The 13,918-nt window shown below is 44.8% G+C and overlaps 1 protein-coding gene across 2 annotated transcripts in view; it reads left to right on the top strand.

Annotated features, from left to right (window-relative positions):
* Positions 1-13,918, top strand: part of LOC125022212 (supervillin-like) — a 54,303-nt gene that overhangs the window by 2,827 nt on the left and 37,558 nt on the right. For both annotated transcript variants that reach the window (XM_047608648.1, XM_047608649.1), the window contains exon 2: positions 11,542-12,026. In XM_047608648.1, coding sequence (XP_047464604.1) covers positions 11,650-12,026 — 377 coding nt within the window. In that variant the 5' untranslated portion in view covers positions 11,542-11,649. The remainder of the gene's footprint in view (positions 1-11,541; positions 12,027-13,918) is intronic.

Raw genomic sequence — 13,918 nt, 5'->3', positions numbered from 1 at the left:
TTGCAATATGCGTATTTTTATTTACTTATAAGTTCCTTTGTCCAAATTTTTTTCCTTTAAAATTCATATTAAGACATTGAAAATCAATATTGAATTATCGTAGAGATATTTGTTCCCGCCCATAGCTGGAACTGACGCATCCCTCCCCCAGAAATGTAACTTGTTGCCAATTTTCCGGCCGCTTCTCGACCTCCACAATTTTCGAACTGATTGTTTTGGATCAATGAAGATGGAGCATATCAGGGGAAGGTTAACTGAGGAGGTTCAGAGGTTCAAACATTTGTAGGAGTCGTCTTCAGCGAAATTTCTGAAAAAGTTTCAGTCGCCGTTGTTGAAAGTGAAGTAGGAAGTAGACACAAAAACTGACCTGAATGGCAAAAAAGACACAGCACTGACTAGTGATTGGGTGGAGTTGTTACAGAGTAACGAGTAGAAATGAAAGGCACGGGCGTAGGCTACCTGCGTAGACTTGCGCAGCTTGTTAGTCTTTTTTTTTTAGACTACCTGAGATCTGAGATCAGATAGACAGACGTCCCGAACCAATCAGAGGACAGGGACGCACATTTTTAAAAGACAGCCACCCACGTATGACGAGATCATGTGCTTTTAATGTCTGATAACCAAATAACATCTTGTCAAATCAAATAACTTTCACGTCTCGTCTCGGTTACATTTCCTCATAGTTTCTCTTATCAGATATTTTACCTGGTCGACGCCTGAGTCACGGAATAGATGCTCGTCCTTGATAACGGGACGAACAAAGTCAAAAAGCTTGGGACTAAGACACTGGCTCGTTGCGTGGTGGCTGTGTGTTAATACTTAATTTTTGGCTGCTATCTGAGGGGGTTTCCCTTCTCTTTAAACTGCAGCCTGGGTGAAGCGCTCTCATTAGGCCATTTTCACATGTTGTGCTGCCGTTTTTTTCCAGCGTGCTGTCAGAAAAGATTTTTTCTGGTGCCCTGACAAAAACGTACCTCCCACGGAGTCCTGCTTGGCTCACGAGTAAATTGAAGGGATGTTAAAAACCCCTCTTGTTAAATTAGCATCGTGAGTTAGATTTATGTGGGCAATTAAGGTTTTTAACAAGGCTCTGAAAGGGAAGGGCCCAAAAACAAATGTGCAGGAATTGACTCATTTTTAGATGCAATTGAGCACTTTTGATCCACTTTGGTTTGTTTGCTTTGAGTTGTTGTGATTTCCTTTTCCGTAAATCTCTGCTGAGTCACTGTCTTTTGCCAGATGAGGTCACGAAGGGGTGACTGAGCCGGGGCCAATTACACTGTTGGGAAACTGGAAATCTGAATCAGACAACGCATGATTCATGACCCAGTTGTAGAAGTAATAACCTTGAGCTGCGCAGTGTTATTTAACAGTAACATGTAGAGGTCGAAGAATCTCGGGCACCAGGTCCACCCACTCAAGACGAGAGGATAGATCTGACCTATCCTCTCAGTCTCCGCTCTCACTTTCAAGTCGGCCAAGAAACCAAGAAGTCATGGAGTACAAATATTTATATAGAGCAGAAGGGATGTGACAGTGTGAGGAATAGGAACTCCGCAGGGAAGAGTGCTAGGGGTTAGCCTCGGGCTAATCTCCCCCAAGACATATTTATAAATCGTGCTAGCAGTTAGGGTGGACCGCTTCCAGCTTCCACACCAGGACGCTAACTGTATTTGGTCAGCGGCGGCTGCTCCGAGGCCCACTTCAATGACGTCTTTTAACCCGTTCTGATATTTGCATGGCACATAAACATATGGTTGTACTTCAGACTCGCATTTGGTTTACACACACACACACACACACATACATACATAATAGTTTCCATGCGCCGGGGCACCGCGTGGCCTTTTCTCCATGCTGCATTTCACTTTGTTTTAGTCCTGCGTCAGAGATGAATTTCATCTGACACCATCGGCAACTGGAAACAAAGGCTCGGGATAAAATAACAAACTGTTTTGAATCTGTGCTCAAAACAAATGAGCTAATGGGAAACACTTTCTGTGCCTGTCAACCAGGGCTCGACTTTACGCCCATGTGAGTGACAGATGTTGCAGTGAGACGTCCATGAATTAAACACGCACCGACAAACGTATGACTGGTAAACCATCTGTAGGGGCCCGGTTTAACGACGCAAACACTTTCTGTTAGCGGTTTGCTTTGTAGTCCGCAGAGAAAATCCAAACAACGCTCCCACATCTCGTATTATTGTTAGCTTCATTGCTATTGCGCGGCGCCCTGTATATTGTAGAATAGTGTCTCTGGTGTAGTGCTATTAAAAAGTCGCAGAAATGAGGAACGGCATCCGTGTGGGGTTAGTTTTAACTTTTGCATTAAAGGGGAAATACCTTGAGCCACCTGCAACGTCAACCACAGAAACCTCACTGCTGCAAAGTTGAAGTCGGAGGACGACGAGAAGCTCGATTCCACATGGAGGTTTTTGTAGGTTTTTAAATGGTTAATACCACTACTGTTAATCTTTCATCTCCCAGCCAAAACCCAGCCCCCCCCCTGCAAAGATAAGACCCCCCTTTAACCCTTCCACCCCCCTGCTCGCTCGGTAGCATTCCAGCTGGCCAGATGGTGTCTGCTCTCCACAGTGGACACTGGAGACGGAGAGAAACCCCACCAGCAGGATTCTCCGGTTGAGACATTCCACCCCCCTGATCTCTACCCCCCCCTCCCCACCCTTTCCCCTCATGTCGCCCCCCACCCCTCTCCCTTACAGCACTTACAGCAGACCTCGGTTCTGGGGATGAAGTCCATGTTGATAAGTTATGACAGGCTGAAAGATCTTGTTTCCATGGCAGAGTTCAGTGTTTGACTCGTTATTTGTAGAAATGAGAGGTCGTACACCAGGCGCAACATATGTGTGTAGAGATTAGGGGTGTCCCGATTCAGTTTATCCCTCCCCCAATCCCATGTTGATCGCTTAATATTCAGTATCTGGGTCCAAAAAGAAATGTCCTGCCCTGTATAGATACCTATAGGCTTTTCTTATCTTGCTTAATCTTATAGATCACGTGTGCACCGTGCCGCTGGATTAAGTGCAATGATTAGGGTCGTTAAAGCGAACGTAGCGAGGAGACGGTAGCGCTCCTCCACAATACGGTGTCCTGTACTATAGAAATTGGCTGGTCTAAGTCCTCTCTGAGATTTCTCTTCTTTTATATGCAGCGTTTTGGTGGCAAATCAACTTATTCAGTGGACAAACTGAGTCATAAAACAATATTAATAGAAATTGTCCATTTCCAGTTTATTGCTCTTGTGCAGAATCAAGTTCTTGCCACTTAAATGAATAAAATACAGTTCACTTCACTGTTTGAAGACCTCATGGTGTCTCATTGGATGAATTCCCACGTTGGTCGTGTTCCCTGAATGTCTAACCAGAGCGAAGCACAGTTTGTAAACTGTTTACTCTTTGTCCAGTTTATTAGCTCCCGCCTCCAAATGTCAGCTTTGAATTTTGATTTCAAGTTTTGACGTCAGCGCCATGCTCGCTTCTGCTACTTCTTCTCACCACTGCGGGGAACGGCAGGCGGTGAGGTGGCGCTGCAGCGACACCTTGTGGAGTGGAGGTGCGACCCAAAACATGACTTTTTCTTTCAAAAATCGATATTAAGACATACAAAATAAATACTGTGTCGCCGTATATTGCCGTATCGATATTTTTTCCCACCCGTACCACTGAATTACGATCAGCCACTAGAACCCCAGCAAACATCCTCATTGCATTCCATGTTTGTTTACATGTCCTAAAGGAGCAGAGAGAGCAGAGTTCCTCCCTGAACATTCCTCAAATCTCTCCTTGTCTTCTCCTAGAGTTGATGAGATTCCACTGAGGTGCTGAATCATGTTGGTGGTATTGATGACCTACTATCACATCATCAAACACCCACGTTGCATAATTTACAAATTTCAGTGTGATTGACCTCATTGTCCTGAGTAAACTTCCTCCTCACAGGAGACATGTTTAGTCACACGATTTAGGTTCTTCTTAAAGTCATTGTGCAACCGTACATGCCAGTGCACGTTTGACAGATGGAGGATTAGTAAACAAAGCATCCCTTTTCCTCATTCTGAGTAACCTGGTTCAGGTCTTGATATTGTCTCCATGGTTAATTTGCACCCTTTCCATCAAAAGTCGAGAGAAATGGTGAAATGTTTTTGGAACGGAGCAGTTCTTTCTGCAAATTGGTGTGAGGGGCCGCAACTTTAACACAACGCATATGTTATAAGTGAAAAAAATAAATAAATGTGGGTTCTGGCCTACATGAGGTCTTTGAATACGGTCCAACTTAACTTAACACAGTGTGTGTGTTGTGCCTGTGTGTGTTTGTGTTTGTGTGGATGCATACGATCCCCCGGCTAGATAAAGGCCCATAAACCCCACCCTTCCTACTCACCACTCCAGCTTCCCTGATTGCAGCCTTGTTGACTCTCTAGTTGCGTGTCTAGTGTGCGCTGCTGAGTATGCATGTTAGTGTTTGTGTGTGTGCGTGTTTGTGTGCGTGCGCGCGTTTTTACTTGTTTGCTTTCCCATACGTCACGTTTAATGGTTCCTCTGAAACGGCTGCAAACGGAAAGACAGGAAAAGCTCGGACAAAGAGCTAGAGCTCGTAAACATGGGAAAAGTCACACACACACACACACACACATGCTCGTCTGTGTTTAACTTTGAAGCTTTATTGAGTTTAAATGGCATGAGATGATGTTCAGGATTTAAAGAAGGGACAGCGACACATATACATGGTTTACAGAGGCAGAGCAGAGCGCGGGCGTGTTTTGTCAACTGGTTTTTTGGCGACTGGCTGGAGTCAGCAGGACTTCTGGTAAAAGGGATTTGAGGGAGTTTGTGTCATTGTGAGACCGAGGGGAGAGAGGGAGAGATGGATTAGTCTCAGGCCCTGTTTTTGCCCCATCCTCCTCCTCCTCCTCCTCCTCCTCCTCTGCAACAGCAGATCTTGTCCTCCTCCCTCCGCCCCCATATCAGACCGGGGCCCCACGGCCCACTGGAAGCCCATGCCCTACAAAGCCAACACATCCACCCCCACTAAAGCCCATTATCTCCAGCTCTTTCTTTCCATCTCCCTTCCTCTTCCACCCTGCTCTGCTCTGCTCTGACCTCTGCAGGTTCTCTTCATTCTCTTGTCGAATTCCCTGAACTCTTTTCATCTTCCGTGCTTCATACTCCTCTTCCACTTTCAGTGCATTTTCCTTCCTTCCTTCCTTCCTCCCTTTCCTTTCCTCGCAGCTCAAAGCTAAAAGAGAGAGAGAGTTGAGTCATGTGAATGGATATCCTGCGTGCGCCCTCCTGGACAAACACGCCGTCCCGTCAGAACCGTCCTTTGAAGCTCTCTGTTAGTGGAGGCCAGTTTCGATGGGATGGAGCGCCATGGGTCTCTGCTATCGCAATTAAAAGTTTACCCTGCCAGTTAAAGCGCCTTAAGTGTTTGAAAGATTGTTTTTTAATGAGAAACACATTGGCCACTCGGTATGTGGTTGATTGCTGGATGAAGGTGAATTTTCTTTGGACTAAATCTGCCCCTCTCTCAGGCTACTTTCTGATGCGTATGTTTGTTTGGTTAGACTCTGGTTTGAAGCCAATGATTAAGATACGGTGCAGTTTGTAGTAGGGACGTCCCCATCAAGTCTACCAATCTTTAAATGTTTAGCATCAACCGATCCGAGTCCTCATCCTAAAGATCCTCCCCTGTAGCTTCCTGAAGACTTTTCTTCCTTGTCTCCGAGAGTCGACTGTTCAATAAATCAGTTTCTGTCAAATATTAAACCTTTCTGTCAGAGTTAATGTTGTGTGGAGAGTGTGGAGCTCGTACCTTGTGTTCTCTACCAACGCTACCATACGTAAACTCCCTAACCCACTTTTCTCTTCTTTTAAACATTCAGTGTTTGTTGTTGTTGTTGTTTGGATGCAGCTTTTCCCTGAGTGGAAAAAGTTTTTGTTTTGTCTTTTTGGTCCCAATCAAGTTGGTAGTATTGAATAACAATGTCCTATTAAAACCTCGGCAAACATTACACAATTTACAAATTTCTTCCAGAGTAAAGTTCTTCCACACATCTGACACGTTTAGTCATTTGATTCTGGGTCGTCTTCTTCTTTGAAAGTGGTCATTCGCCACGAAGAAGAAGTCGGTGTCTTGTTTGTTTTCCTTTTGGCAGCTATGATGCTAGCCAACCACCGTAAAAACAGAAGAGGAAGAAGATGTTTTGATCCTGCATGGGTGTGGTTTTGGTCTATGTCACAATTAAAATAAAACCCCACAAAAGATAAGGCTTCGCCGGATTTTGATTGTGATCTGAACATTTTGAAAAAAGAAGAAGGGAAAAAGCCTGGTTTGGCCCCAGTAGTGATTGGGGCATCACTAGTTTTTAGGAGTTGGAGTTATTGGATTATGGCCTGGTGACCTGATTCCAGTGGTTTGTCACGTGAAATGTTTGCAGTCAGACATCTAACACATGGTTAACAAATCACAAGACACCTTCCTTTTAATGCATCAGTGTCAGTCTTTTGGTTAGATTTGATTGACCAACAATTCATTTAGTATTTTTTTTTGAATTAACTGTCTGTTGAACAGGATGAAGCTAATATTCTGGCGTTGCTGTAACACCAATAAAGAATCATGTTGTTGTAATTGTTTTCTTAGTCATTACTGGAGTGAACCTCACCCTGGGAGTCATTCAGATATCCTGTCTTTTTCCTGTCTGTTGGAAGAGTCTTTTGCTTCTGCATTGCAGGTTGTGGCAGATATTTCCATCTTTTGTTTTTTTGCTCCTTTGTGGTTCTTGGAGCTGGCTGAAAATTTCTCACAACTTCCCAAGCTGAAAATACTTTTTTTTTTCAGAACGCTCTGCCAGCCAGTTTATTTTTTTCATTGGCACCTGGTTTCCTCGGCTGAGGGAACTTTCCACTTTCCGGCCTCTTCCCTCAGGACTAAAGTGTGTCAGCAGCTGGCTCCGTCCGAAAATCCCCTCTTCCTTTCGGTTCAGTGAAGGACAGTGATGTGTTAAGGTCTCCCTGATGCTTGCAATAAATCGATGTGGATTCCTGAAGGTTTACATGTGCAGAACTACCTTTCCAACACAAATCCACGGTTTACGAGCAGGGTGTTGACTGCATTCCTGCTCTGTCCTCTTGTGTGGACATGTGGATTTCTGTAAAGATACACATTCTGGTGGGCTACAGGTCAACTTTTGAGGCGACTTTGTGTCTGGCCCTTATCTCAGAATGAATCGGAGCTGTATGTCCTTCCTGCTGTGTGTGACAGGTATTCATTTCCAATAAGACACCTGCTTCCCATTGCTTCACCCGTGTAGATAATGACATCAGTGGGCCGTGACCAACATAATGAATTTGACTGGATTTCCTTCCGGTTGCTTTAGTTGCTTACGAAATTTTTCAAAACAGATCAAGTGACCAGCTGGAGCACATCGTAGTGTTTGAGTTTAGCTTAAAGAGTCCTGTCTTTCTGACCGGGTCGTGTAGATCCATCAAACCAAATCGGATTCATATTTTCTGGCGTAGATTTAAAAGACTAAAAACACATTTCAAATTGTCCCTGAGCTGTCTCGACACGAATCTACTTCTGCATTTGTGGCTTGTTGCAGTTGTGTTACGTAATATAAAGTAACTACTTAGCATCACTCCAGGTTTTAAGAGAGAAGTAAATATTTAAAAACTGGACCGCCAGTCAGACACTTAGGAGGAAATAATACGAAACTAAATACAAAAGTGTTTGGTTTGTAAAGGGGACGTCTTACAGTACCTGGCCCATCCTTCAAGACAGAGGTTTGTTTTGGGTTCTTTCTTTTTTTTTTTTTTTTTTTGGACATTTGCCAGGTTTGATCAAGCTCTTCATAAAGAAGGATATAGGGCAGGGTCAGGAAATGACACACTTGGCCTTTGTTGAGACAGCTCTTCCTCTCATAGCTGGTAGGAACTCCCAACGGGCAACAAGAGGTCAGAGAACACTCCAGCTATTGGAAACTGAGGATTCAGTTTGTTTACATGTCCTAAAGGAGAGCAGAAGACGTTCCCCACGTGAATTACCAGGTAGGACTCGAAAAAAATCCATACTAAACAAATCGGATGCAGTAACGCAAACGATTCAGTCAGATATGTTTCTCTTTTCAAACTCCTCAGTTGGGATGATTGTGCAGCTGGGTGCATTAATTTGGACAGTCGGACTGAACCAGCTCACTTATCCACTTTAATCTGAAGCAGATACGTCGTTTCCAAAAACCACCCATCATCTTGTACTGTTATTACTGTCATTCAGAGCTGTCTTCATGTTCTTGATCCTGGTTTCTGGTCGCTCCATTTGTCTGCATTTCAGAAGAAATAACCATAAATAGGTAATGATGCGGCGCGCTGTTTTCGGGCGGCGTAAATCACCACCAAACAAAGCAAATGTTCTGGGTGAGACCACGGTTCAGCTGATAGGGGTGATGATTTTTAATGTATGACTCATAAATGTGTTTCGAGTCCCCCCCTTGCTGCTTAAAATAACAGAGACGGCTTCCAAACAAAGCAGCCTCCATGTTCTGGGTCTCTGTGGACAGGCTTTGGTGCACTGTGCAGCACTCCTTTTATAGGTAGTGACTTAGGTGAATTATGTAAGCGTGCGCGCATAGTCCCGAAATCAACATCTAAGCCCCGGGTCCTTTTTGCCTTCATAAGGAAACTCGCAGGCTCTTCGTTAGAGTAATGTTGAGTTTAAACCCAAAACGACGAGAAGTTAAAGATACATGTGTGTGTATTGTTCGGAGGGGGGGGGGGACTCTTGTGCCTGGTCAGGGATCAGCAGATCAGCACTTCTTTACGTCAGTCACATATTTAGGAACTTTTTGCATATCATTGCATGTAAAGCAGTTTTTCCCCTAGGTTTACAGCTTTGTTTGTGCAGCACAGTGTTTCCTGCGCCAACAAAGTAAATAGGGATGTCATGGTCAACCATAAACCAAAACTACGTCTCTGAAACATTGAAACGTCCTCTTCCTCTTTTTGTTGGCTGCCGTCACAGCTTCTCCATTTATTGGACTGAGTCCAGTTACATCTTCTGGTTGTGATCTGGTGCTACATCTTCAGCCAAGCACAATCTTTTGCAGTTATTCACCATAAACCATCCAAACATGCTCTTCCTTGTTGTTGGCTAGTGTGAAAGCTGCACTATTTATTTGACTATTGGATTTGTTGTAAGACAAGAAAAGCTTTTATGAATCTCCAGGGGAGGAACTCTAGTTTATTTAAAATCCGATTGGGGGGGCTAAAAGACTTGATCAGGACCTCCCTAAAAATATATTTATTTCTTAATCTTTCCTAAATCTTATAGCTGCTCCTCCCATCCCTTTTTTTATCTTTATTATTTATCTGTGTATCTCTGGACGGATGATTCTGGCTCAGTAGTAGTAGTAGTAGTGGATTCTCTGCTACCAATTGATTAGATATGCATATTTAATGGGACATTTGGTTTTTCAAATTAAACAGTAAACTCTTTCAGCTTTAGCCTCACATGAGCTTGGGCACATACCTCGAATCTGTTCTAGTTTCTGCTGTGGCCCAGTGGAATCGGTTGTGGAGGCTTTCCACTGGTTCCATAGTGGCAGTAATGTAGCGTGGACATTTCTCAGACGGTGTTGGACGTCTTACCTCTTACCTTGCGCTCCTAACTCAGGCTAACATACATCGTAGATCTGTGGACACAAGGAAGGCAACGTGGTCCTCGAGTGTTTAGTCAGCGTTAAGTGGAGTAGAGATGGGTCGACGCATGTACTCTCCCACACAGATGTGTTTTTCTTAACATATACACCGTTTTCCTGTGTAATATTTCAAAGCGGTATATTTTCCTAGCGGGGTGGGGCGGGGGATGAAGGGGGGACCAGGACCAGTCCTTCTTCTGGGTTGGTGTTTATAGACCAGCAGGTGGTCAGAGTTCACAAGGGGGGCACTCGAGATCTACTCAAGCCTGTCATCGTTTCAGAGTCGACTTCTGGAGACAGCTCATTTATTCCACCTTATGACCAGACTCACTCTTATTTTCTGTGTCGCCTTCACCCATTCTTCACTCCGCTTTCATCTCCACCCTCTCATTACTAACAATGTCCAGACACGGGCCTCTCATTTCTTACTTTCTTTTTTCTTTCTTTCCTCACATATGCCATAAATGTGAGAACGTATGCGCTGAATTATTAACTCGCGCTTCGTAATTGGACGGAGACCAAAGGGCTACTTTCATCCCATGCCCCTCTTTATCGTAAATATGTGTCCGTTTATATCGTAAGCCCCACTTTCTGGTCTCCTCGGCCGACCCGGAGCATGGTTAGGCATACTTTAGCTGTGAGAAACGTCTGTGGAAAAGCCCCTGCGCTCAGAAACTCACGGATTATTGCTGCTGTCAGCTGGCGAATGCATTGAAGTGAGCGCAGTTTTTTAAAGCCCCATCTGAGTCATGTGTGGTTTCCAGCTCTGTGAATACTTAATGGAACAAAATGAGTTCAACGCAACCTCCTAGATATTGAAAACCCAATTAAACGGTGCTATTTTTATTGCGTTGAAAGACGTGGAAAGGAGATATTTGACACGTTATCCCTTTCACGTGTGGCTGACGAACGTCCCAGCATGCATTAGTTCAACGCCGATATATGGATATACACCGATCAGGCTTAACATTATGACCACCTTCCTAAGGTTGTCTGGGAAATGGATAGCTGTGCACTAAAGAGGAGAAAATGCAAAGTTCATGCAAAGTGACTTTCTGCCTCTTTTGCTCAACTACCTGTATGTGTGTCTGTTTACATAACATTATGACCACCTTGTGCAGGTGTGTTTCTCCACAACAGTTGTGACCCATCAGGGAATGGACATGCGCCTTCTGATGGTCTGTTGTTAGTTTGGGTCTTTGGGTCCTATGTGTTGAGGGGAGGGATCATCCGACAGATACGTGACCAGTTTGGGATCTGGTGAATCTGGAGGCCAGGTTCTTTTTTTTTTGTTTACTTGTACCTAAAGCGTTTTTGTGTCTGCGTCACGCTGCATCCTGTTGAGGATGTGTCACACCCCCACTGGATAGTTTGGTTCTAAGCCTTTCAGAGGGATGACGTGCAAACAGAACAACACGTTCACGCTCCTGACATTTACGGCCAATTTAAACTAAATCAGACCTATTACGAGGTAGAATCATTTTTAATTCAGGTGCAAATCCTCAACTAAGTAAGGCATGAAATGGGATAAAGATGTTATTTGATATGCATTTCTCGCATTCTCCCCGCGCCTCCTCCCTCCTTCCAACGGGCTAACACCGAGTCAATGGGACAGAGGTTATGTGAGAGTCTCAGTGCGGTGGTCGGTCGCCTTTGAGCGGGCTGACATCACTTCCACGGGGAGGTGGAAGGGGAAGGGCAGGGCTCGGCTTGGAGATGTACAGCTGAGCCAGTTTCTTTAACGCTAGACAAACGTACGCCTCGGTGCGTCGTGACACTGCGCTCCTTCCTGACGGTACTAATTCTGTCTTTCTCCTTCGTTTGCAGCACTGGGATGGTTTTGGTGGAGTGAGACATCGCTCACATCTCATTTTAAAAAAAGAACGACAACAGCAACGTTGCATCTTATCACTTTAAACTGCCTCAAGCTGCAAAATGGACGGAGTAGACACCTTGCAGAGCTCTGCCCCGGAGACCAAGGCCGAGCGAATTGCTCGCTACAAAGCAGAAAGAAGGAGGGAGCTGGCTGAGCGCTATGGCAACATGGAGGACGTCACCTCCAGATACGTCCGCAAGGACAGGAAAACCGGGGACGCGTCGGAGACGACGTCTTCAGCCGCCAAGGAGAAGGAGAAACACGAGGATAACGGATCAGAGCAAACGCATACGAGGAGGGGCCTGCGGAGTAAAGCGTCGGAGTCCGTGGAGGAGCCTGAGAACAAGCAAGAAAAAGATGCTGATGCTCAACTCAAAGCAGACTCCAGCTCCAAATCTGAGCTTTATTCCTCCACGAGGACGTCCTCTTTCTCCCGGTGAGTTCAGTCACTTTGTTAAAAGTTTAAAGCACAACTCTCATCAAGTTTTTCTTCTCAACGTGACATAAACTTGGCCGGAGCTGCTCATGGTTCCAGTGCAGGTCGATCTCATCAGGAACTAATTGCCATAGATTGTATTTTCAGATACTCTTAATTGTATCTGAGTTGCAGTTGACTTGCATGGACTGTATCCGCTACAACTTTCTGACGTATCCTGATTTAGACATGTAATAGTTTACTGTAAAAGGGCCTGCTGGCTCCTAGTGAGAGAAACACTTGGTCCTATCTCCCGTTTGAAGTAAACACGACTGCGAGCATTTCCAAAATTGGCCATGTGTGCAACGCACTGCAATACTTATTTTATTGTGGTATTTCTCGCTGCTTGTTTTGCTCCTATGCTCGGCGGTATGGGGGTTCACGCACATTTAGCAAGAACAACAAACAGGAATTGCCGTAACTGAGCTGTTCGCAGATGGACTGAAACATGTCCAGTCACGGGTCTGGGGATGTTTGAGCTGTAATCAAGCCAGAGATTGCGCTCTGTGCACGTAGACAGACTTGTCTGTTCCTGAGAAAACTGCCGGAGGGAGTGACAAGAGGGAGATGGTGTCGCAGTTTGGGGCTTGTGTGGAGTTATTGAGCTCTGCCAGGTATTCGTGCCTCGCGCTTAATGCACCGCGGCAACATCGAGAGAGATCTGACTGACTGATTCTCTGCCCGCTGGATATTTTACAGAAAAGGCATGTCTCGTGTTGTGATCGACCTGAAAGACTAATGCAGCTTACACACACACACACACACACACACACACACACACAGATCATGTTTCAGCCAATCTAAGGCACGCGATCAGCCACAACATTATGACCAGAGACAGGAGAAGTGAGTAACTTTAAAACCATCTTGTGACAGTTCAGTCTTCTGCTTGGAAACTTTTGGACCTGGCCTTCATTTACCATGTCACCACAATAGACAACATGAGGGTGAACCAACCAACCAATCAGCAGGCAGCACCAGACCCCACAGGTGGAAACCAATTACACAATCAAGGCCTACAAACTGGAGAACGCTACGAAGCCTGCAGCCAAGAACCTCACTAGCACATACTAAACAAAAAGTAAAGACAATAACTCCTCACACCAGCATGTACACCAATCAGCCATATCATTATGACCACTGAATGTAGAAATAAATAACATTTAAATCATCTTATGACAATTCCTTGTTCTGCTGGGAAACCTTTGGACCTGGAATTCATTGGTGTGGATGTTGCTTAGACATGTAGCACCCACCTACACCAGACCAGACACCACCACCCCCACAGCAATGACTCTTCTTGATGGTTTACAGCAGCCATCCCCAGCAGGATGCAGCCTGACACAGACACACACACATAAAAACACTTTAGGATCACCTAAAGACCTCCACATCCACTAGATCCCAAACTGATCAAGTATCTGTGGGATGATCCACCATAGAGGCCCCTCCCCTCAACCTGTGGGACCCAGAGGTCAACACTAACACCACAGGACGTCCTCAGAAGGCCCGTGTCCATTCTTGGATGGAGGCATACACAATATTATGAAGACGGTCATAATGTTATGTAAACAGAAGTAGTTGAACCAGTAGGTGAAGAGTCACGTAAAAAGACAGCCGTCCTTTTGTTAACTTTGCATTTTCTCCTCTTTAGTGCAGGATCGGTTTTTCAAGTTGTTCATCTGAAATAAGCTTCCTATACAAGCAATAGGAAGGTGGTCATAATGTTGTGCCAGATCAGTCTAATTAGGTACAACATCCATTTCAGAAGTAGCAGATCTCTGCTTAACTGCAGATATTCGGTTAAATTTAGTTTTGCAGATTTCGAAAGAGCTCCAGAGTAAACACCAAGT

The sequence above is a fragment of the Mugil cephalus genome, chromosome 16 (assembly GCF_022458985.1).
Source record: "Mugil cephalus isolate CIBA_MC_2020 chromosome 16, CIBA_Mcephalus_1.1, whole genome shotgun sequence".
Lineage (NCBI taxonomy): Eukaryota > Metazoa > Chordata > Actinopteri > Mugiliformes > Mugilidae > Mugil > Mugil cephalus.
This window is presented reverse-complemented; position numbering and strand designations above follow the sequence as displayed.